The 24,111-nt window shown below is 42.9% G+C and overlaps 1 protein-coding gene across 1 annotated transcript; it reads right to left on the reverse strand.

Moving 5' to 3' along the window:
• Positions 1-69: 69 nt before the first annotated feature.
• On the reverse strand, positions 70-22,248 carry LOC138606217 (rho-related GTP-binding protein RhoA-D-like). The gene is made up of 5 exons (XM_069678680.1): positions 22,151-22,248; positions 10,106-10,263; positions 6,764-6,884; positions 6,250-6,380; positions 70-3,632 (listed from the first exon to the last, which is right to left on the reverse strand). The coding sequence occupies exons 2-5, from the start codon at positions 10,259-10,261 to the stop codon at positions 3,459-3,461; spliced, it is 582 nt and encodes a 193-aa protein (XP_069534781.1). The 5' UTR covers positions 10,262-10,263; positions 22,151-22,248; the 3' UTR covers positions 70-3,458.
• Between the last annotated feature and the right edge of the window lie 1,863 nt (positions 22,249-24,111).

Here is a 24,111-nt window from a genome sequence, read left to right on the forward strand (position 1 = left end):
TTCATCATATTCAGCAAACCAGCAAACCATGTTTGAAGTCTCAGTAACAAGGACTGACGGAGGAAGGAGTAGTGTTGTCTCAAAAATAGTTTATTAGCAATGTTCATGTTCACTTCAGATCAAACATTCACTACAACACCTGTTGTTTACAAAGCATTATAACAATGAGCTTTTATATAAATCTGGATCCTTTATCGTTTTAAATACTTCAGAAAAAGAAAGAAACAAGTTACAACACTGAGCAGAAGCTGTTCCCAAAGACGTGTGTGTGGTGTTTGTTTGTTCACACTGTAGAAGCCAGTGGTTTTCTCATCCATGCAGTGACAGCTCTTAATTTAGCACTAACAGCAGTATTGTACACGCCCTCAGTGATGTGTTGAACACCGGGCCCTCTGCTGCTCTACGGGAGGCCTTCATCATCTTGCTGTGCTTCCAGGGGAGAAAGTTATTCCACCATTTCTGGCGACCTCAAGCATCCCGTCACCTTAAAGCGGTAATGTCGAAGATTTTCATTTAAATAAATGTCTGTTAAGTCTATCTATCGCCGAATGATGAAAGCCTTTGCATTTGCAGTATTAAATCCCAACGACGCCCAGTTAGTGACGCGTTTTCCATCAGCCAGCAGTGGTTGGTCTGCCAGAGAGGGTAGGCGGAGCTAAGCGGCTGTTTTTCCGCTCCCTGCAAGTGTTGCGAGTAAACAGTAATCTACTATGGCTGAACAAACAAAGAAAAGATGGATGACTACAGATACAACTTCAACAAGAAGTGAAAATCCAAAGAAAAAGAAACAAACTCGACGCTCAGATGAAGCCAACCGTGGACGCCACACATGCAGCACTGTCTGGATATCTGGGAAGTGTGCTCCTGTAATTACCGTTTATCACCATAGGTGTCGCCAAAGAGAACGCATCTGAGATCTTCGAGATTACGACTTTAAAGTTGTTGCAAACATCAAGACACAACTGTGCAAAACAAAGCTCAAGGCCTACAGCAGGTTTTCATTTATAATTTAAGGATCTAAACCTCTTCACTCTTTCCTTGCCAGTGTGCTTGTTGTCAGGAATAATGCACAAAGCCCAAAACTTCATCTATACCTTGTAAAGATTTGAGGTAACAGAATTAGTGTGTGTGTGATTGTTATCAATGCAGCAGTAAAAGTTGTAGCTTCTCCGTACAGATGTGCTTGACCAGTAGAAGGTTTACATTTTCATTACAGATGGACTTACAGTATAATACATACAGATCCTGCCAGCAGTATGTTGCCTTGACTGGCATTACAAGAAGGCTGCATGCAACATCAAATTTCAGCATCCACCCTCATCGACACAAGACAGTCACATGCAACCAAGGGACACGTACAGTACACGAATGAGCAACAGAGGCAGAGAGAGGGAATAAAGAGTCTGTGCCTGAGACAATCAGAGGGCCTTTTAAGCTTTACATACACATAGACGTTAGCAAGGTACTGGGAGTAGTGGACAGTCTCGCAGGGGAGCGGATGTTTGCTTCAAGGGTCCTATGTTCCCCAGCTCAATGTCCCCACAATGCAGGAGTCCTTTCAGAGGGTTTTATTTTCTCATTAACGCCTTTTAACTTGTTACATCTGCAGGCAGGACAGTTTCACTTTAGACATTCATATCTCTATATTGGATGAATAAACAGTATTTCCACATAACTGCACCAATCTCTTATAATGGTGTTGAACACAGGAGCCGGGGAACTCTATCTCTGACATGTCTCCAAAAGCAGTTTGAGTTCAGATCTTCTGCTCCTTTGACTTTAAAGAAATCAAACATTTCTTGCCAGGAAATGGAGATCAATAGAAATGCATGTCGTAATAAACCAGATTTCCATCTTTCCACAGCTGAACTCTTAAAAACAACTTGTTTTTGGCAGGAAAACACAACTTGAAATAAAACATCAAAGACCCTCTTTATGGCTGCAGACGGATGTTTCCCCAGTTACATTCAGCGAATATGTGATGTTAAGCTGTGTAATGTTTCCATGATTCATTCCTGACGCAACAGTACATGACGTATATGAGTGTAACCTAGTTAAGGATAATAAAGAGAAACTTAAATAGTTTGTAATGACGGCTGAAAGTTGAAATCAAACCAAAACAAGCTTTTTAAAGGAAGGTCAGAAAGGTCACTCTTGGCCTTGAGCGACTCGTCCTTCTGGTCCGGGGGAGAAACAACAACAAAAAAAAAAAAGGCACGCCAGATCAGAGAAGGCACCAGGGGAAAAACAAACTCCCCTGAAACATGTACAGAATGTCGCCTGACAGGAAACAGCCGCACGCAAAGGCTAACGGCTCTAACACGACACGATATCGGCGACCGGTCTAACCCGTTTGACAACAGTGGGCGGGGCCTTCTCACCTGCAGCAGAACTCACTCACAATAAACAGACAGGGGAGGTTGTGATTTCTGCGTCAGCTGTGTCGTCTCCATGTCACAGCCTTTGTGCATAGTTTGTTCGTGTTGGCTCGTGTTGTGGTTGGCTCATCCGCCCATCCCGGTCTAATGCAGATAGTAAAGAGGGATTGATGTGAATAATCAGATATTATACAGAAAGGCGTCATTCCTTATCCTGATGTTTTAGGCCAGCAAAATAATGTGTTGTTCCGATACCGCCTCAGATAGTGCCTTAAATGTTGTTTCAGGAATCAGTGTGTCAGTCGATTAACTGATCTGATGCCAAAACCAATTATCCCCCAACTGGTTTGAGGTTAATTACCGTGTGACAATAACAATCAAAAACAGGATGGGGCAAGCAGAGAGTTTAATGTTTGTCAAAGTGTCAGATATCAGTGTTTTCCCACCAGTATTGTGTATATTATTTTATCACTGATATCAGAATGGTTCTTTGTATCATCCAGTGCTAAAGTCTAAGTGTCATTGTTGTGCTTGAAGAGTCACGTCTGCTCCGGTTTGCAAAATGAGCTACAGTACGACAGAAAGCGCCTTAGCTGAAATGTAAGCTAGCTAGCTAACAAACACAGGAAGTACACGGGATGGTAAAAGCAACAGCAACAGAAAAAAGGCACTAGCATGTGTTCAAAAGACCTTTCATTCTCCGTCATCACGACTGCTAGCATGACGCTCAAAGGACACTCATGAAGGCTTTATACAAGCTGATGAGGATGAAGAATGCATACATGTATGTGCGTGTGTCACTGCCCTCGATACAAATATAAAGAAAAAACAAGTAGGAAAACGTTCGATATATAAAGACAGATTTTAAAGACAAAAATCAACAACTTTAAACATCAATTTCTAACAACAGTTGTAATATAGACAAAATCCATTTCCTGTATAAGGTTATTTGCGTCATTTCATCCGCCTGACTGTTACCATGAAATGAGAGATACAGTACAAAGATGCCATTTGGTAAAAGGTCAGTCCTTTCCATGTGTTTTGTGTTTCTCCTGTTGGTTTCGTGGTGTTCGGCCCGGCTCACAGCAACGTGCAGCCGTTTCTCTTCCTGCGCTTCGGGACCTCCAGCGCCGCTCTGGTGGCCATCTCAAACACTTCCCGCACACCGTCTTTAGTCTTGGCGGAGCACTCCAGGTAGCCGAAAGCAAAGATCTTGCTGGCCATGTCCCGGCCTTCCTCTGTCCTCACCGGCTCCTACATGGTGAGATCAGAGATTGTTGTCAGGGACGGTGGGTAAATAAATAGTGGGAAGAAGCGTACAGAAAAGGAAGAGGGCTTTATTTCTTTTTGCTGATTTTTGGGAGTGACTGAACATCCTTTCCTACAGCAGCTCCCAGCACAGAAAGGTGGCATTTAAAAGGGATATCTTCTGGTAAAAGTAAAAAATTAACTTTATCTTTGCAACAATCTTTGTTACATTTCCAGACTCCCAGCCAATCCCTGAACAGGCTGTGCAGAACTGTGCTGCCAGGGTTCTGACCCACACCAAGCCCACCCTCATCCACCATCACTGGCTCCCAGTCATCTCCTATAAAATCCTCCTTTCACCTACAAATCCCTCCATGCCCTGACCCCACAGTGCCTTTCTGACCTCCTCCACCCCTAAACCCCGTCCCGGAATCTGCGGCCCTCAGACACGGGCCTGCTCACCGATCCCCACACCCGCCTGCGGACTTTTCAGTGTGGCAGCCCCCACCTGTCTGGAACTCTCTCCCTATTGAGATCCGCAATGGACTGTCCCTCAGTGACCCACATGTCTGCATTCAGATGAATCAGAGCCTCAAGCAGCCACATCACGGCTCAAACATGTGAAGCAAACCGTGTCTGTGCGACCGTGTGAAACCCCAAACACTTGAACTGATGACTTGGTGCTCCTCTTTGTCAAAGGGTCCTGATTTCTACAGAAAGAAACAGCTGACTGTGTCGTCTGAAAGAGCTGGAGAGCTTTGTTAACATGTTGCTATTATCAGCTGGACCTGGAGACAGACAAGAGAGCGGGCCTTAGTGGTGCGCCGTGCCATTCTGTGACACAGTAAACCAATGTGCTGCTGACGTTGTTGTATGACTGAGAGGCCTCTGACTGCCTTTTCAGAGAGCTGTCGCCGTTTGTTCAGCAAGAGAGGTCAACTTTCAGTGACAGGTCAAACAACTATTATTTTAAATCCTGTCTGCTTTTATGATGTGACGTCTAGTGGCCGTATGTCCATCCTGCATCTCTTCCAAAGGAAATCTGTTTTTCACATTTAAGGTTTGTTTGTGGTGTTTTCTTGTTAAAGCCCTGTGAGGCAAATTTAACACAAGCAGCACTCGATCAAAATGTACTCGCTAATTAGTTTTCCACATCTTTAACCCTGATAAAGCCTGTGATCCGAAGTACAAGACTCTGACACTACACTGTCGGTGTAATAAACTTTGTTTTGAGTTGTTTTAATAATGACGCCAGTGAAGGAAAAAAACATCAGTAATATACAGTATTATGGCTGCCAAGAATTAGTGTTTAAGAGCAGACAAAGTGATTTCAGATCAATAATTAGGTAACAACAGTCACCAGTGTGGGGCAGAGAGCTAGACAAAGCTAGTAAAATGACTAAATGTTTTATGACATAAAATGCTCTGCTTGAAATAATAAATTGTGTCTGATGTTTTTCTGCACGAATACCTTTAATTACCTCATAAAAATTCCTCAATCTGCATAGGCCCCGCCCACTCTGTACTACAGCTGAAAACAGCTAGCTTTTAGCTAGCTTGAACGATTTAACTTTAACGTTAGCAGTCAGCAGTGAGTTTGCAAAAATTATGATGGCGGTTACAATTGGCTCACGCAGCAGCGAAGTGGTTGCCATAGGTTACACATAATGATACGCATAACGTCACCCCGTCCATTAACAGGATTGGCTCCTTAGGTTTGTGACGTCTCAAACCTGCCAATCAGAAAACGTGTTGTTCAGCCTGTCCTTGGTACACTGCAGTTTAAAAGCAGACAGGCCCAGCCATGGAGATGACTGCTGATGTCCCTGATATGTCTCGTAGCACATGAAGAACACCACATGGAGGTGTTTACAAGGTCACACAGGATTTTCCCTGGAGGGGGGCTTTACGTTTAAAGTAAAGTAAAACTGGTTAAAACAATAAAATAAATAAAAATAAAGCATGTTTATGTGAGTTTCTCCGACGCTCTTCGGCTGACACAGGATGGCATGAAGGGCGCGAGCTGAGGGGCTGCTTTTGCTAGCTCTGCTTGTTTTTAGGTTCCTTTAGTGTATTTAGCCAGGACATAAAACAATGATTGTGATTATATCAACTCCATGCAGGCTTACAAAGTAATGATAATAATATGTTTTACTTGAATTGGTATTGGAGGGTTATTTGGTGTGCGCAAAAAGTCAAGTCTGGCTGCTGTTCAATGAAACTGTCCCACATTCAGCACTGTCATAAGACATGATGTCACTGCTCCCACTTGGTGCAACTTTTCATGTGCAGTTTGAAGTCTAAAAGAATGATGTATTAACCTTGAGGATGAATGGCACTGGAATAATAATTTCTCCTTCGGTAAACACAGTGCATCCGTGTTTTTATTGGCCCTGGAGAGGCTGGAGCTGGCTTGGTGTTATGTCATTTACCCGAGGCTGCATGCCAATAAAGAAGCGCTTTTTCAACGTAGGGCTTTCTCTTGCTGAACTCCATGTGCAGCGATATTTGTTATGTATATGTATATAAATAATTCAGGTTTAAGTTGCCTGAGTTTTAAGCAGGCTGCTACTTATCCTTGATTACCCCCGTGCACAGTCCATTCCCTCAGCGGCTCCTTTACCTGCTTCATCTTGGCCAGCTCTCTCCGCGTGTGCTCATCGTTCCTCAGGTCCTTCTTGTTCCCCACCAGGATGATGGGAACGTTGGGGCAGAAGTGCGTCACCTCAGGCGTCCACTTCTCAGGGATATTTTCTGTCCAGGGAGAGACAAGAAGTGAGCTGAAACACTCCAGACAAAGAGGGAAGGAGGGGGGAGGACTATAAAAAGGGACAGGCAGTGCAGAGTCACGGCGCAGAACACTTCTCATGATGGATTGCTCTGCAGACCGCTCGAGGCAAAGATGTTTTTAGCTGCACTAATCCTTCTCCCCATCAAGAGCATTAAGATGTTTAAGAACAGCTTGCAAAGCTCAAATGAACTGCTTTGATTCTGTAAACAAAATATAACTTTTATACTCCACGATTCATGCTTTTGAGTATGGTTTCTGTGCTCCCACGATTATCTTATCTAGACTAACCTATATAAATACACTGTAGGATGTACAAATAGGCTTCTGTACATCATCGCTTTCCTACCTAAACTGTCGGTGCTGTCGATGGAGAAGCACATGAGGATGACGTCTGTGTCAGGGTAGGACAGAGGCCTCAACCTGTCGTAGTCCTCCTGGCCTGCAGTATCCCACAGCGCCAACTCCACCTGAGAGAAACCAGAAGCAGAACAGTGTAAGGAAGTAACAGAAACAGAACATTTATGCAGTTCATGAAAGATCTTCTGCTACTTCTCTAATTCATGTTATTTTGTTCTGTCAGTCAAAGATGGTGTTCTCTGTAATCGATAGAAGCAAGAATATTTGAAAATGGCAGCATTGCTGTGGAGAAAGTTGTACAAACAGCTCATGCTTTCTCCCATTCTACATTCCTACAACACCCAGCATGCATTGCACCTGACGATTTTGAACGAGACATGGCATCGAAAGCGGGCGTCCTAGATTGATGAAGTGCAGTTCAGCAAGCTCCCTGGCGAGTTTTACGTAGTCTGGCGGAGGTTTTTCAGGGCCCACTGGAGAAGCGGATAGCGTCCTCCGAAGGCACACAGCCAAATTGCATTTTTTGTTCCTCCTATAATGGCGTTAGCTCCCCATGATAGCATGATAGGACTGAGGTTGAAAATCGGCGAACTGGCCCTTTAAGAAGCAACAGAAACATGAAGCTGAATTTATCTTGGTGTGAGATCTTCTGTTACTTCTCTAACTCACGTCTAACTCGTGTTATTTTAACATTTAACTTCTTAAGGGCTGAAAATGGAAGCAGACGAAATGTTGATCATTGTTATGAATGAATGCAAACAGACTCAGTGATGATACGATGAGTGACGAGGCTCCTGTGAAGCTGAGAGTGTGACGTATGAACCTTCAGGCATGTGCTGCATCTGAGTTATTTTTCCCATGAGCCAATGCTTCACATACAATCACTTGACCTCGGGACATTTATCTGCTCTCGACACACATAGCTTACATAGCGATCATAACTTCTGATTTGTGCGTTCTGCTACTTTCCTTCTTTGAAATCATTGTTCCTCTCATCACTACTTCAAACTAATCAGCTTCATAATGTTGTCTGTGCTGTGGCAATGAGCCTGGGGAATGGCCTCATCCCATCACACCACCGATTAATTCAATTAGGGAAAGTGGGAGATTAGCTGGCATCAAACCAGATACCTCGCGTCCCTGAACAGTCATTAAAAGCTCGCCGCTCAGCTGACTCACTGAGTTCAGGAAAAGGGGGGCAGATTTTAAAAGTTTTATGTACTGGAACTCCACTGAATGACAATAGATGCTGGTAAGCCCACAGAGAGCGCACGCATCCGTCAACGGTCCCAAAATAGAGGTTTGCAGAGGCAGAGGGTGGGAGGTGGCTGCTCGCTGGTGAGACTGCATGAGCAACCGGAGCGCTCGTGTTCCCAGTGGAGCTTTTGTAGGCTGAAGACTTTGGGGAGGAAGAAAAAGAGGGGGAAACAGCTATTTTTAGAGTCTGCCCAATCCTCTGAAGGTGGGAGAATGAAATGTTTTTACCCTCGAGAGGAGGGGGAGAACACAGATTTAGGGTCTGAGAACAAAATGCAGCTGGTTGTATAATGGGCTAATTCTCAAGGGGCTGCTCTCCTCATGGAAAAGGAGGGAAAGCTAAAGGAGCAACACTCATATCTGTGACAAAACTATCCCCCCCAGGACAGATGTCCATCATGGATCCCTAACTTTAGATTTCCGGTGCAGAACACAACAGTTAACCCCTCCTGGCCTCCCCCCACGTCTGAGTAGAAGCAGGACAGGAAATGAGAGACGTTTATCGAGCAGGAGGAGGTCTTGATGTGAGGAGGGGGATTTTCAGGAGACATCGCATGTTCCTCGTCTGAACAGGAAGCTGGGAAGTAGAGTCATTTCCTGTTTTGCCGAGTGGTGATCCTGCAGCAGCGGTCGGCTCAAGAAAACAAAACCCTTTGACATAACAGGCCATCTGCAGCTCACGCTGGATCCTCGCTGACCGGCTGCCCGTGACTCAGGCTGAAGATGTTACACAGACTCTGAGGAGACTTTAATGTGGGTTTCAGAACTGCATCTGAAATAACTCCATGTGTATTATGTAGTGCATTTATTTACCCTCCGACGTTTTGTCCAAATGTGTGTGAATGTGCAATATATGCACCGTCCAAATATTTGATTTAAAATAAGGAATTTTAGCGTACACCACTTCCTGCTAACATTACCAAAGTAACAGTGAGAGTGAACACCTGTCGGTGATGACTGGAGGACAAGCGAATCTTTGAATATTAAAGCAGGGATAGCTTAGCATCCGTGGCTAGGGCTAGGGTACGTCTGCCTAGCTTTGAAATTAATGTTAAAGAAGTTTTCAGGGTTATTAGGAGGAATTGTCTGTACATGAAGAGTTTGTTGGTGTCTTTGTTTTTATCCTTTTCAAAACAGAAAAAAATTAAAGTTGTGATCTCGAAGTTTCGTCACCTTTTGGCGATAAACAATAATTACAGGAGCACACTTCCCAGATATCCAGACAGTGCTGCATGTGTGACGTCCACGGTTGGCTCCGGTTGTAACTCTTGATTTTCCTGGCTGACGGTCTCTTTCCTTTTCAGACTGTTTGCTTCATCTGAGCGTCGAGTTTGTTTCTTTTTCTTTGGATTTTCACTTCTTGTTGAAGTTGTATCTGTAGTCATCCATCTTTTCTTTGTTTGTTCAGCCATAGTAGATTACTGTTTACTCGCAACACTTGCAGAGAGCGGAAAAGCAGCCGCTTAGCTCCGCCTACCCTCTCTGGCAGACCAACCACAGCTGGTTGATGGAAAACGCGTCACTAACTGGGCGCCGCTTGTGATTTTTTTCCACGAAAGTCGTCACAGACACCGAGTCTGTAATACTGCAAATGCAAAGGCTTTCATCAGTGGGCCATAGGCTCAGTCACCATTGTATTACCTCATTCTGCGATAGATAGTGACTTTTATTTATCACTTTAAAATACCTTTTTTGTTCGTGTATGCAGCTAAACAGGAATATAGGGTGAAATTAAATTGAAGTGCAAACTGCATTTTATCTGAGCATTCTTGTTGTATTGGGAATAAGCTACCAAGAACAAACAGTGCTGTTTCCATATGTCCGTGTCTTTAGCATGAATCATTTCTGTCAACTACATCATAGTAAACAGGCTCCTCATTAGCAGCATTATGTGCAGTGTGAGGACATGAAGCTGGACTCTTTCTTGTCAGGCTTGTTAACATTAACTAAAGGGTGGTGGGGCTCAGCGAACAGTCAGACAGGCCCTGTGTATTGTGACTGTGCGAGCAGTGTTTTGTGACACAGAGAGACTTTCAGGCATTTCTTGATTTGTTTGGGTGTCGCATGTACAAACCTGTTTTCCGTCGACCTCGATATCAGCGATGTAGTTCTCAAACACTGTCGGGACGTAGACTTCAGGAAACTGGTCTTTACTGAAAACAATGAGAAGACATGTTTTCCCACAAGCTCCGTCCCCGACAATCACCAGCTTCTTCCGGATGGCTGCCATCTCTGCAGAGAAACAAAGAGGGGTTTTTTTTTATGACAGAATTCGTCACAAACATACAAAAGAAACGTTCAGTGCAAAAATCATCAGCAGGAACACAAAGGGGAAAACAAACTTTTGTCGTGCTGCTGTTGAACGAGCCAAACGCCGCAGTCACAGTCTGTCATCAGTTCTTGTTTTTACACGACAGATATTTAAATTATTTGTACAGATTGCAGCAGGAACACGAGGCAGATCAAGGGCACAATGTTGAACAAAACTTTGTGCTCGTGCTGTGTGGCTCCAAAAGGACCACTCTGACGCCTCTGACTGACAGCACCGCATCACATTACACCTCAGGGAGCGCTCCTTGATCTGCACGCTGTCACAGACAACTGCAGGCACAGACCTTGTATCCCCAATGCCACATCATCCAGACTACAAAAGCTTCATAAAGAACAGAGGAGGAGGAGGAGGAGGAGGAGGAGGAGGAGGAGGAGGAAGATAGTGGAAGGGCAGGAAGATGGGGGGGGTTGTTGTGACAAGCTAGGACATGAAGGAATGTGTTATCAGCGTCTGCTCCGCCCTGTTTGTTTCCCTCTGCAGCGTGTGTGGAGAAGAGAAGGGTCCGGGAAATCAGAGCAGCTGGTGGAGACAAAACACTGCCCTGCTTCTGATCCCTCCTGATGTTCACTTTTCTTCAGGAACACCTCATCGTCTCAAAACCGGCCTGCGTTAAGGAGACTTTTCTTTATATTTCATTATTGTTGGAATTGACTACATAGACTTCAGAGAGCTGTGAGCAGGTGTGTAGACCACAGTAGAAAACAAGTCGCGCCACCATGATGTCACACATTTGTCTGTGAACCCCTTTCGAAGCTTTAAGTTCAGCATCGTCACTCCTGGATCCAGAAAAGCAAGATGGCGGACAGGGTCAATGCACATGCTACCATTACTCTCTTGTTTAACAGGGTGGCGTGGTAACAAGTAGCAACTTGTCAATCAAAGCAGGGTATGCTTTTCTGTTGTTGATTGTAGTTTAAAATGGAACCAACATTTACAAAATGAAACTTGAAATTGAGAGCACGAACTCACTGAGGTGATATGTCGACTGAGAGGTAGGGTCATTTTCTCATTTGGACCCGGCCCCTGCTGGCCATTAGAAAAAGATGCAGGTTTAAGGTACCACATAGCCCCTCCCCCACGTGTGTGATCCCACGCAGCCGCACTGCCACTGTCACTCCAAAGCTGTAGAAAACATGGCTGCTCTAGGATCGGTTATTCTGCCTTATATGTGTGAGCCAGAATCGCCAGGAGGTATCAGAATGGTGAGCTGAAATCTTGACAACGACTTGACTACAAACTCGCTCAAGAAGGCAGCCTGAGGTGAACGACGGTGGATGGCGATTGGTCGATTTCAGCGAAAGCGAGGTTCTACGTAGAAACCTGCAGCTGTTCTGAGCGGCCCATTTCAGACGCAACCTTTTTAAACATGTCATTCTGGAAAAACACAGAATTATGCAGCTTTACCTTTTTCACTGTGAACAATAAACACCAAAAAATGTGAAAATCTGAGAATATCCATTTAAAAGATACGCCCCCTTTAACTTTGGAAGTCCACTTCGTACACACAGCCTGTGGTGTAAATCACAGTGAAAAATATGCATGCATTACAGAGCAGAACACAACAATGTTTGATAAAGACGTATCCAGTGTTAAAACTTTAACGCTTCAGGCCTGCAAGGATGCACAAAGAAACATCTCTGCAATAAGCCCAGATGAAAGAGGACTGGTTAAGTTGGTGCAGGCTGTGCGGGGATGAGTTAGCGGTGCAGCTGATGGATGAGATGGAGCCCTGCTGCCTGGAAGCAGCTGTGCATATAGTCATTTGGCTCCTCACCTCATCCACTTTCTGCCAGACAGTCTTGACAGCAATCCTCTTCACGAGGGCACCCACTTATCAGGGGAAATTAATCTTTCAGTGCTGCGGGGGAAACTTTGCGTCGAGTCTGCCCCAACGCCCACTTTTAATCTCTGCTCGGATGCATGGCAACAAGAAACCCTTCAGTAAGAAGCATCATGAACACAGACTGAAGTTATTATTCACACTATTGTTTGTTGGTGCCATAACAGACGAGCAGATTAGTGTCACTGATTCAATCATGATGGCTTGTTAAAAATCCTTTCTTCCACGCAGGGCCACTTTCTGACATTTAAAACTAAAGTTGCAACAAATCATCAAACAGAAAAGTGAGATGTGTCTGCAACTTGTATTCTTAAAAATCAGCTCGGTTTAAATTTACAAAGGAAATAAAAACGATGCCATAATATACATCGACTCTACTGGAGAAACGGTTGCACACTTTTGCATTTGAAGGATAAGATTGATGCAACTCATGTCTTTTCATTATTTTAGAAGCTACAGCAAACAGCCAGTTAGCTTAGCTTAGCATAAAGATTGAAAAAGGGGGAAACAGCTGGCAATAAGGTAAAAAAATAGCCTTTTCTGTTTCCTGTTCCCAGAGCCTTAAAGGTATAATCTCGAAGATTTTCGAGTGGCGCCCACTTATTGACGCGTTTCCCATCAGCCAGCAGTGGTTGGTCTGCCAGAGAGGGTAGGCGGAGCTAAGCGTCTGCTTTTCCGCTCTCTGCAAGTGTTGCGAGTAAACAGTAATCTACTATGTCTGAACAAACAAAGAAAAGATGGATGACTACAGATACAACTTCAACAAGAAGTGAAAATCCAAAGAAGAAGAAACAAACTCGACGCTCAGATGAAGCAAACAGTCTGAAAAGGAAAGCGACCGTCAGCCAGGAAAATCAAGAGTTACAACCGGAGCCAACCGTGGACGTCTGGTTAAAGTTGGGAAGTTTAGTCCTGCAATTACCGTTTATCACCAAAGGTGCCGCCAAAGAGAACGAAACTGTAATCTTTGACATTATATCTATTAGAGATTATAACTGTCGTAGTGACCCTTGAAACCAGAAAATACTCACATTTGAGAAACTGGAACCAGGTGTTTGAAGTTTTTGTCAAGCTGCTTTTAACATTGTGCAAAGAAAGGTATGTATTGATACTGATCAACAGTAAATAAACAGGGAAGACGTATACGTACATTTTAAGCTGAGTTGCAAAGTGAGCAAAGACACAGAAAAACAACGGATAAAAGAGGAGAAATTATTAGTCAGGCTTGTTTCCATGGATATTTGGCATAACCAGTAGCCATACTGGAAGTGTTTTCTCGTTTGACAGTTTTATTAACATCTTGGGTAACTCGTTCCTTCTTATGGAAATTACAGTCATGGTTCGTTCAAATGTCTTCCTTGTGCACACTGCCTCGCTCCTTCTGCTGCAGTGTGTTCTGTTTCAGCAGCACAGAGACGGAAAACACTCAAGTTTGAATTTAGCAAAGTTTTGCTCAAGTAAAGACTGCAGGTGGGCTCACTCCATGGGTTGAAAAACAAGTAGGAAGATCTCCTGATACATGCAGATGCTTGGACTGATACTCAACATAAAATCTGAATATTAAATAAGCAGAGAAACTGCTTCCACTTTCGCTCTGTAAGTGGGATTGTTGGTTCCAGAGGAACTGCCCAGTGTCCTCTGATTTCCAGGAATTGGCCTGAGTTACATGATGGGTCCAGAGCCAAACAAGTGGGAGACAGCAGCTCGGAGGCCTCTGAGGCTCACCCTGTGAAACAAAACAGCCCACTTCCTGCTCTGTGAAGCCGGGGAGGAGCGTTTGGCTGCGGCTCTGTTTAGAGAGGCCTCAGCAGAGCCGGGACACGGAGAGGGCTGCCAGAGGCAACACAACACACGCACGCATGCATGCTTACTCACACATACATGTTTTCACTGTCTGCACCATGACAGCTCATCATCACTGATATTTGGAGCCAATAACTAACATGTTGATATATTGATGAAGGGAAATGATGTGTGAAAATGTTGCATATAGTCACACATTGTTCCCACTACTCATGCTACCTATGATTGATGCCTTAATTGAAGCACTAATGGATACTAATGACTTCAGCAGCTGAAGAGGGGCTGCAGGTGGCTGCCAATAGAAACTGATTTAACAGATCATACCTGGTTATCATGTTTCAGCCAGAAAAAAGGCTACCAGCCTGATCTCACTTCCAACATGTGAATGGGCACCGCAACTTATCTGCAGCCTGTACACAGTCTGACCTTTGACCTCCACACAAAGGTGTCGCTGAGAGATTAACCGTCCTCCTGAAAGCCGTGACAAAAGCAGAAGCAGTTCAAACAGAACTCTGTCGCCTCTACATCACCATCAGTCAGTTCAGGGTGCAGACATTTCCATCTACCCGTCACTGTGACTCCGCAAAACACGACTGAGATTTATCCAGCGGTGCAGAGAGATCTGCTCGAACATATTCACAAAGCCTTCAATCATACCGGGTAGACTGAGGACCAACTATGACTGTGACAGAATGCACACCGACACTCTGGCAGGTTAAACACAAAGAGACTAAAATAATACTGAACTTTAGTAACCTGGTCTTTAAGCAGGGGATGTATTTATTAGATATGCTATGATACGAGTTTTCCCCCCTCGATCCTGATTCAGATACCTACACTCGGCCGATACCGGTGCAATAAAATACTACATTTTACATACTAGTATACTTTGTTAACATATATACTAACTAAGGCTGAACACAACTCAGAATTTTGTCATTCCAAAAGGATGTGGCTGTTAAATACACAGCTTTGACTATTTGTTACTTTTTCACAGTTCAGCAACACAAGAAACTAGATCATTTTTATGACTTTATTAGATAGGAGAGCTGAAGAGAAACAGGTTATGTGGGGAGGAGAGAGTGGGGGATGACCTGCACCAAATGATCACAAACTGGGAGTCCAACCAGCGATTATGGGTCGAGGACTGCAGCCTCTGTATATGGAACGCCTGCTCTACCAACTGAGAACAGGCGTTAATTTCCACCTGCCACATTTTTTTAAGTCACCTCAACGTAATTTTAAACTTTATTACTGAACCTAAAGAAGGATTTTTTCATCTGACATCTGGAAACAGAGAAACAAGCTGGGCTTAAAGCTCCGGTGAGGAACTTTCAGTTTGTGTTGATTTTGGCGCCCCCTGTGGACAAAGCCGTACCTCTTATCTCTTTGCTGATTTTGTCCTGTACATGCTGAAGTGGTGTTTTTTAACAAAAAAATCCCCTCCTTCCTTCTTTAACAGTCTTATGCATCACTCACTTTTTTTGCCCTGGAAAATGTAAACAAAGGCAGCGTGAAGTTCATCGCTTCGTCTGACACCTACCGCCCGCCAACAGTTTCAGGGAAAAAATAACTATATAGAAATAATCCATCTTGTCGCTGATGGTCTGGTCTTTTGTAGGTCATATAGAGTCATCAGAATTAATTTCAGTCTGTTTCATAACCAGCGAAAAACTCCTCACAGGAGCTTTAGGTGAGCTGCTGCTCAGCCTGCAGTCCCCGAAACCCCAACGAGGAGCGTCAGCAACAAACAAGATGGTGTTGTGATCACTAACATTTCTGGCAATATTGTGTTGTTGCATTGGCTGGGAGATGTGAGCGCATCTCTAATAAGATCTACCACAAACACGATCCCTGCATGGTCCAATATGTAGCGTTTAATTAACTCACTTTATTCAGTGTTTGGAGTGTCTGTATCCTATCTCTCTGTCTTTTTGCCACTTTCTCCTCTGCTTGGGAAAAGCCTCTTCAAAGTCCTCCTCATTACAACACTTATTCACCTTCGGAGCTCTCTAAAGGGCTGAGATGCTTTGTGAAAAACTTCTAAGAATTTTCTTAGAATTTTGCTAAAAGCTTTATGAATACAGCCCCTGGTCTGTTTATTTTGGGGAGATGGAAAGCTCTGCAGAAATTAGGCTCCTAAAAATGCCCCTTGAATGATGAAGGGAGCACCTACAAACATGCCAGCAGCAGCTCAGTTCACAGCCTCTTCCCACCAAAGAGCATCGGAGTAGCACTAATGTTAACCTGAGCTGCATTGTTTTTTTTTAAATGGATTTTATCACCGGGCTGCTTTTTTTGTAGAGGAGAAGACCTCTGTGGATAATTTGGCTTGCAGTAAAAAACACAACAACGTACAAAGAAGGGTCGTGTAAAGATGACAGACTGCGATGCAGCTAACAGACCGGACACTCAGGGTCTCCTCGACTGATGAGTCACATCATCGACTTCAAGGGGGCAGCCCTACTACTAAAGGTCTTTTCAGACGGGGGGCGATTAACGAGCCTTGTCATTCATTGTCAATGAGAGGCGAGCAGGCAGGTAGGGAGGCACGGGCAATCTAATAGGTGGAGCGTCAAGCGGCCGCGATCCCGTGAAATTGTCGTGGTTGTGCTCGTCTCATGCACACGCCCGCCGAGTTTAAAGTTCTTTTACTTAAGTGTCGCGCTGTAACCGGAAAAACAATGGATGAAAGACTGATCCTTGCTGTGTGTGACTTCCCGGAGTTTAATAACCACTGTTTAATCAGTTACAGGGACATGAACAGGAGGGCCTTTGCATGGCAGAGCCTCGGCGCAAGCCGGGATGTTCCTGGTTATGTATCATAGTTTTAACTTAAGCCAGGCTACATGTTACGTTAGCTGTAAAGAAAATACAGTTGTACTGGCAGGGACACAGTAGTGCGCAGAAGCCGTTTCCGTGGTTACCACATGTAGAGCGCCTGGCATTTACTCGCACAGTGCAGTGAGACCCCGCAATCTGAGCAGGTACGCAGGCAGGCAGGTGTCGCCACCATCTGAAAAGACCATAACCCTGTATGGATGTCATATTAATAAGGGATGCAGGATATTATCGGCACATTATCGGTATCTGCAGATATGTCTTTTTTCTGCCCATAAAACAGCGCTTTAATTCTGCCTAAATGCTCGATGATTTCCTAAATCAGTTTGATGAATATTACAGTTTAATTTGAAAGAAAATGTTACATACAAATAAATATGACATGTTGTACATAACCTAAGTTTAAGTACTTGTCTTGTATTGCTCAGTGAATGTGTACATGTGCCTAATATATCGGTAATGAAATCGGCAAAAAGGGTTGGAAAATATCAGCATATCGGATATCGGCAAAAAATCCAATATCGTGCATCCCTAATATGAATCACTGTAGTATGGCCCAGCTCAGTCAGTACACTGAAGGAGTCCTAACCTTCAACAAGCTGAGCTGACGTTAGCAGCAGCTCCGCTCGCAGCCCCTCCTGCTGTCCGTAAATCCATCCCAAACCATCCTGATACTCTGTAATCTTTTAAGTTATTTAAAAAGAGAACTTGCCAAACATGTGCCGGTTCAAGCTTCTCAGTTAAAGGGATTAAGTCTTAAAGATCATTAAACATTTAACACTTCAGGGTTTTAAAACTTTTTGTGAGAGAAAGCAAGGATGTTCAAGATGTCAACTTATAATCAAGGAAACTGAGATGAATCATTTTTCAGTACTTTTGGGTATTTTTATCTATAAAATGATTAATTTTTCATGAAAGTTGAAGACCAAAAGTAAGGAGAAGTAAATAAAGTATGGAAGCAGACGCAGTACGAGTAAGTTCATGGTGTCGTTAAGCAAAGAAGAAACACGGCAGGGAGAACGCTGCATCGCAAACATCAAACTGGATGCAAGAAACACAAAAGGAAGCAATGAAATCACATAAGAAAGCTGAGCACCATTACATCCGACAACTATCTGAGTGATGGCCCGGGTTAATGAACACAGCACCTCTCTCTCTCTCTCTGAGGAGGCTTCCTGAGGCTCTGGGGCCATAAACAGTTACGCAACGAGCTGAGCAGAGCGTTCGCACACAGCAGAGCGTGACCCTGTGACCAGCGAGGTACAGCTGCCTTTCAATCCTCACACGGGTTTTAAACCAACAGTGCTGAGCATAGACAAACATCCAACCAATAAAGGGCCTGTTGTTTCTGGGAGGATGATTAGGAAGACTTTTGTTCGGAGGTCGTGCAAACAAGAGAACGTATCACAGGAAATGAGCCTGAGAGAGATAGTTCTGTCCGTCTGACCGGCTCTCCAGGACTGAACCTCGGACTCAGAGAGCCCAGACTTACAGATCATCTGATATCAACATTGAAAAGTTATTTCCTGTTGCCATAACACAGGAGCTGTCAAAGAGCTCAGTCACACCAGATAAAGGCTTCAAAACTTACAGAGCCATAAAACCAAGGCTAGAGACCAAGACTAAATCTGTGTGAACGACACACAACTTATTTAACCTGAATAAAAACTGACTTTTGATGTACTTTAGGGACAGGACAGGCAGGAACAAATGTTGTTGCATTTATTTGTTTCACTCATGAGACACATGCCAAGGCTTTCAAACAACCTTTAGATCTGCAGGCAAGAATGCAAGACCTGTGCCTCACCTCTGTCAGCCTGTCTGTGAGAAATGGGCCAAAGTTCATAAACTGGCAGAGGCTGAGACAGAGCAGATCTCCCGTCTACACACCACCTTAACCCGGGCGTAAAAACATCCGACAGAGGCAACAGACATCATATGACACATTGGGAATCTGACGTTGAGGAAACAACTAATCTATGATGAACACTTCGGGCAGTTTGTGTGTGATGTAGAGCTCCCTGAGTTTAAGCTGTAGAAATGTGAGGGCTGAGCTTTTACACAGAACAGCAGGAATACGCTCAGGTCAGCCTCTCAGATTCTTTGGGCGTACAAACAGCAGCTCCTCAGTCGCTCTGAGTCATGGATTTACTGGTACGCTCGTGGAAATGATCAAGCGTCCCAACAGTCAGCCAGCCCGCCACATAAAACCAGGTATGACACCTCCCTCAAGCCCTCCTGAGAAGAACGACCTACTTAACCATATGCAGAAAAAACAACAACAATTCTTCAGTTATATATTTTCTAAATTGAAAATAAAGAAACTTTTGGTCGACATGTTTATGTTGAATAAGCAGTTTGGGAAATACACTTACCCTCTTGCTGAGAGTGTAATGGGAGGATTGATACCACTTGCTTAGCTTAGCTTAGCTTAGCTTAGCTTAACACAAAGAAGTCTCTGCTGGCGTCCTGGAAACCTCACAATAAAAACACTCCAGTAACTGCTCCTTGCCAAACACAGTCAAGCAAATACCCCCGATGGATGTATTTTACGACTGGACACTGGACTCAAAGATGACGTCTATTTTCTCGGGGGGAAATTAGTAGCAGGCTGTAAATTTCCATAATAAAAGGAGTCATAACTGACATCATGCAACAGTTAGTTCCGACCAAGCAATTTAATTGGACAAGATGCCTTCCATGAGTGGTGACGGAGCACAACAGCACTTGGACTTTTCACTGTGTGTATCACTCCACCTCAGCCAGGTGTACACTGATTAAGCTGGTACCTCTGAGTCACACAGCACACTCTTATGTCACTGGTTGATGATAAATTAAAACAAACACATAAATGTACACAACAAGAATCAGCTGATCCACTGTAACCTGTAGACACAGAGTGGAGGACAATGTTTGGGTTGCTTGGCAACAAAAGTCCACTTTCAGTTAAGTTGTTAAACTAGTTCAGATGGTGGAGCCAAAAATAATCTGTTGTTGATTGTTACTGTTTACTTCTATTTGCTGCTTGTGTAACTCTTTGTACTGAATGTCAGCCCGGCCGTGATCGGGAGCGATCCACGTCACTCCCTCTCATGTGATATTACGTAATTGTTTACATCTACAGGAGTCTCGTCATCAGTATTAAAGACATCTCTTTGAAATGTTGCCCTATGGGGAAGATGAGGTGTTGTTTTGTTGTTGCAGTACCTGGAGTGGCCACTGGGTCAGAGTGGCAGCACACAGTTTAACCCGAAACTTCTCTTTTGTACACTTAAAGTTTGTATTTTGAATATACAAAAAATAAAGTTTTAATCAGAGAGTTTTTCAGGTACTAGCAGGTGGATTTGTTTTACCTTTGAATCGAGCCAAACTAGCTGTTTCCCTGTTTATAATCTGTATGCTAAGCTAGGCTACACTTCATTTACTAAACAGACAGAAGAGATGTTTAAATGCTTCTATTTGTATCCAAAACACAAATAAGTTTATTTACCAACTCTTCCTTTAAATTGAGGTGGTGGTACCCTCCACATTATGACCCACTGAGCCTGTTTAAAGAGAAGAGTCACAACTTGAATTTGTCTAACAGCTGTATAAGCGACCGTTTTCAAACTAATGACCTGCAGCCTGGTCACCTTCATGGTTTCAGCCATGAAATTATACACCGAAGAAACACACTCACAGATACTCCTGCTCCGAAAGCCCAATTAAGAGGAAGTAGGGCAAGACGAGCAGGTTGAGTCAGCTGGTGGCTGCAGGAGCGTGATGACCAAACTCAGAGACAGAGGCAGAGGAGACACTGCATGGCGCCGAAACAAGCGACACCTCGTGACTCACCTCTGTTCAGTAACTCAGGTCAGAGGCAGACAAACAGGGCAGACCGGCTGAGAGGACTCACTCTGAGCCTGGACACTTCCATCTTAGCCAGTCCATCTACTCTGACGCTAATTATTATCTTTATTAAAAACTGCACTATATATATATTTTTAAGAATTAATCATTAAGACTGTAAAGCTAGAAAACTGTACATCACAATTTTACAAGGTGACACATTATTACTGCTTGTTTTATTTGGCCAGTGGCAATAAAGCGAAAGATATTCAGATTTTTATCACAAAACACTGAAATCAACTGCAATTTTGTCCATTTAAAAAGGTGAAACAAGCTTATTTTTGGCATTTCTGAACAATAAAATGCAGATTTAACTTACTGATTCAGCTCAAATGTATTGCATACAAGTAATTAAACGATTTGACCATCAAGTGATTAGTTGGCAGACATAGAGATTAATCAAAAACAGTTTCTTGACAACAACAAATGTACATTGGAAAATTGAAAGACTGGAAAATTTAAAGAAGTCAATTTATTATACAGATTTTATAGTCCAAACAATTATCTGACTGGTCTAAAAAAGAATAAAAAGATTAATAAATGACAATGAGCAACAATAATAAACAGCAGCAAGCTGACTGAGTTAATAATTGATACACGTATGCACAAATGTGTAGTTTAAGATGCGAAACAAATGTAATTTAAACTATAATCTATATTTTGAGCGTATAAAAATGTTATTTCAGAGCTAAAAATGGTTAAAGACTAATTGTCACAGCACTTTAACTTTTGCTATCAACATCTATCTACAAGACTGTCAAGAATATATTTTGCGTGGATGCCACATAAATGTCGGTATGCAATCACGTTTGACATATTTAACAGGGAGATTAGCATAAACTGTAATAATTTAACTTGAATATTAAGATATCAGGAATTTGATTTTCATATTTGAATGTGATTTAAAGCCCTGAAGTAGAGCCCACGTTCATTCAGGCTCTATAACGCTCTTGTATTTCATCCTCCGCGTGTTTTTCTGGGTTTGAAATCATATTTGGCAGTTTAGACAGCGAGCTCCAAGAAACAGCAGTGTAAATAATGAGGAAACGAAGTGTTTCCAGGAATAGAAATGCTCATTAGGAGATTTGCCATGCGGAGCTGCTTATTGAGGTCGCACTCATTGAACAGACTGCACACACCAGCAGGATCTCATGTGCTGCTTTCACTTTGAAACTACCAACAATATCAACAGTTGGACAGAAACACTGCCTGACAACTACCAGACACATACTTAACTTTAATCTCCACACCGTCAGGGATTTAAACTACCACCTAAACATGAAAGAAGACGAGTGATAGTATGAGGACAAGCCACCACCTTATGCTCTCATCCTACAAAGTGAGCTATAATTAGCCTGTCGACTTGTGTCAAATGATAATATTAAGTCAAACTGCAGCTTCCGGTTCATAATTACCTGTCTCCAGCCAGATGAGAGGTCTTTATGAATATTAATCCCTGCTTGGTCTCTCCTCTTGATCGTGACACACTCACACACACTCACTTCTTGCTGCAGTATTCGCTAATTTCACTGAGAGGGTGCTGAGAAACGGGGCAGGCGAGCAGGATCCTCCCACCCACACCAGCGGCAAGCTAGGCTAAGCTAACAGGCGAACACTTCCGCTTATAACCTTCAAAATAAAAGAGAACGGTCAATATTATTTAGAAAAAATAGCATTTCTTTTTTGTCCCTCATCAACTTGCTGTAGAAATATAGGCAGTATATTCACAGTTTTTGTGTCTATTACGGTCAAATCTAAACTTGCATGATCGTATTTACTGTATATAGTCACACTGACATACATAAACTGCACATTATGACCCTCTTAATCAAGTAGTTTATTAAAATATGCATTTAATATTTCGTTGTATATAGATGTTGTCTGTTGTTGGTCATGTTGCTTTTTATGTACTTTTATACACCTATATTTTTTTTTACAAAGATGTAGTCTATAAGATAGTAGCCTATTCATAAAATTGTTGTTGATGTTTTTTAGACATAGCCTATTATTGTCATATTATTAGTCTATTTCTATCGTTTTGTAAACTATCATATACAAAAAATTCAAAGTCAGACTCATTGTCTAAAAATGCTTTACTAGTAGAACTTATCCTGATCCTGATTCTATGTTTTGCGTAACATAAGCAAGGCTGGATTACCAAGAGCTTTAAAAGGTGTGGGTTCATTGTGTGTTAAATGCTTTTTGTTTGTTTTTTTGTTTATTCTCTGATAATTTGATTGATGTACATTTGCAAAACTAGAGAACAACATTTCTTCCTTTACTAAACCACATAATCTTCTGGTCTTGTGTTTAAGAGGGGCCCTGTTTAAAAAGCTAGTCAGTATACTTATAAAAAACAAAAACTGAATGACTCACAAAACCTTTTAGCATGTTGCCCCTTTGGCCCCAACCCCATACTTGAAATGAACTAATCACTGATATTAAATCATTAAGATTATTTATTTAACTTTACTTCAAATACTTCAACGTTTCTTCTTTTATTTTGAAGTCTGACACCTGTGTATCCGGTGTTGTTATTGTTACTTCTACCTTCCTTGAGGGAGATGCTGCAGCCGCTGGAGTTTCTCAGGTCCCTCCTCCCCTACCCGGTCAAAGATGACATCATCCGTAGTACAAGGGGGCTCGTGCAACAGGAGGGATGGGTGTGGATCATAGTGTGAAAAAATTATCACTTTTACGGTTTCAATAAGCTATTTATAAAAAATAAAAAAAAAGAAGGAAGGAAGGAAGCCAAAAAACAATAAACAACGTTTGAGCCTAGTCCAAACTCATATTTAAAAAATACTACTACATTTACATTAAAATTGGGATCCATCCTGCATTTATTGCACTTCAGATGACTTAGAATTTGAACCTGTTTCACATGATCTTTTGGAAACCTGTATCTGTGACTTAAGGGGAGGAAGTCAAGTTACTTAAAAAGAGGATGGTTTGGATAGATTTTCATATCTTGTGATTTGTTGGCTATACATTTCAGCCAAATTTCCTAGTTAAACCCTCTTTTATACATTTACATCTCCACTCGAACAAATCAGTGCGAAGGTAAGGACTGGAGTTGTCCCAGCTGTTGTTGGGTGGGGTACACCCTGGACTGATCGCCAGTCAATCACAGGGCTGACTCATAGAGACAGACAACCTTTCACGCTCACATTCACACCTATGGGCAATTTAGAGTCACTAATAAACCTAACGAGCATGCCTTTGGACTGTGGGAGGAAGTAACTGGAGGGAACCCACACCATGCACGGGGAGGAAATGCAAACTCCACATAGAAAGGCCCCCTACGTGTCAGGTGTACACTGTGTCAAAGTAGCTCTAGCTATCTCCTCACTTTTTTTTTTACCTGTTTTTCTTT

This window comes from Semicossyphus pulcher, unplaced genomic scaffold (assembly GCF_022749685.1).
Source record: "Semicossyphus pulcher isolate SPU_LCO1_2020_fin unplaced genomic scaffold, fSemPul1.0.p SCAF_3, whole genome shotgun sequence".
Lineage (NCBI taxonomy): Eukaryota > Metazoa > Chordata > Actinopteri > Labriformes > Labridae > Semicossyphus > Semicossyphus pulcher.

Bases quoted from the DNA above. Each gene is read 5' to 3' on its own strand.
- LOC138606217 (XM_069678680.1), bottom strand. From the start codon at position 10,261: ATGGCAGCCATCCGGAAGAAGCTGGTGATTGTCGGGGACGGAGCTTGT. The intron at 6,885-10,105 runs GTTTGTACATGC...GGTTTCTCTCAG, and splicing joins TCGAGGTCGACGGAAAACAG to GTGGAGTTGGCGCTGTGGGA. The intron at 3,633-6,249 runs GTAAAGGAGCCG...CTCACCATGTAG, and splicing joins AGCTGGCCAAGATGAAGCAG to GAGCCGGTGAGGACAGAGGA.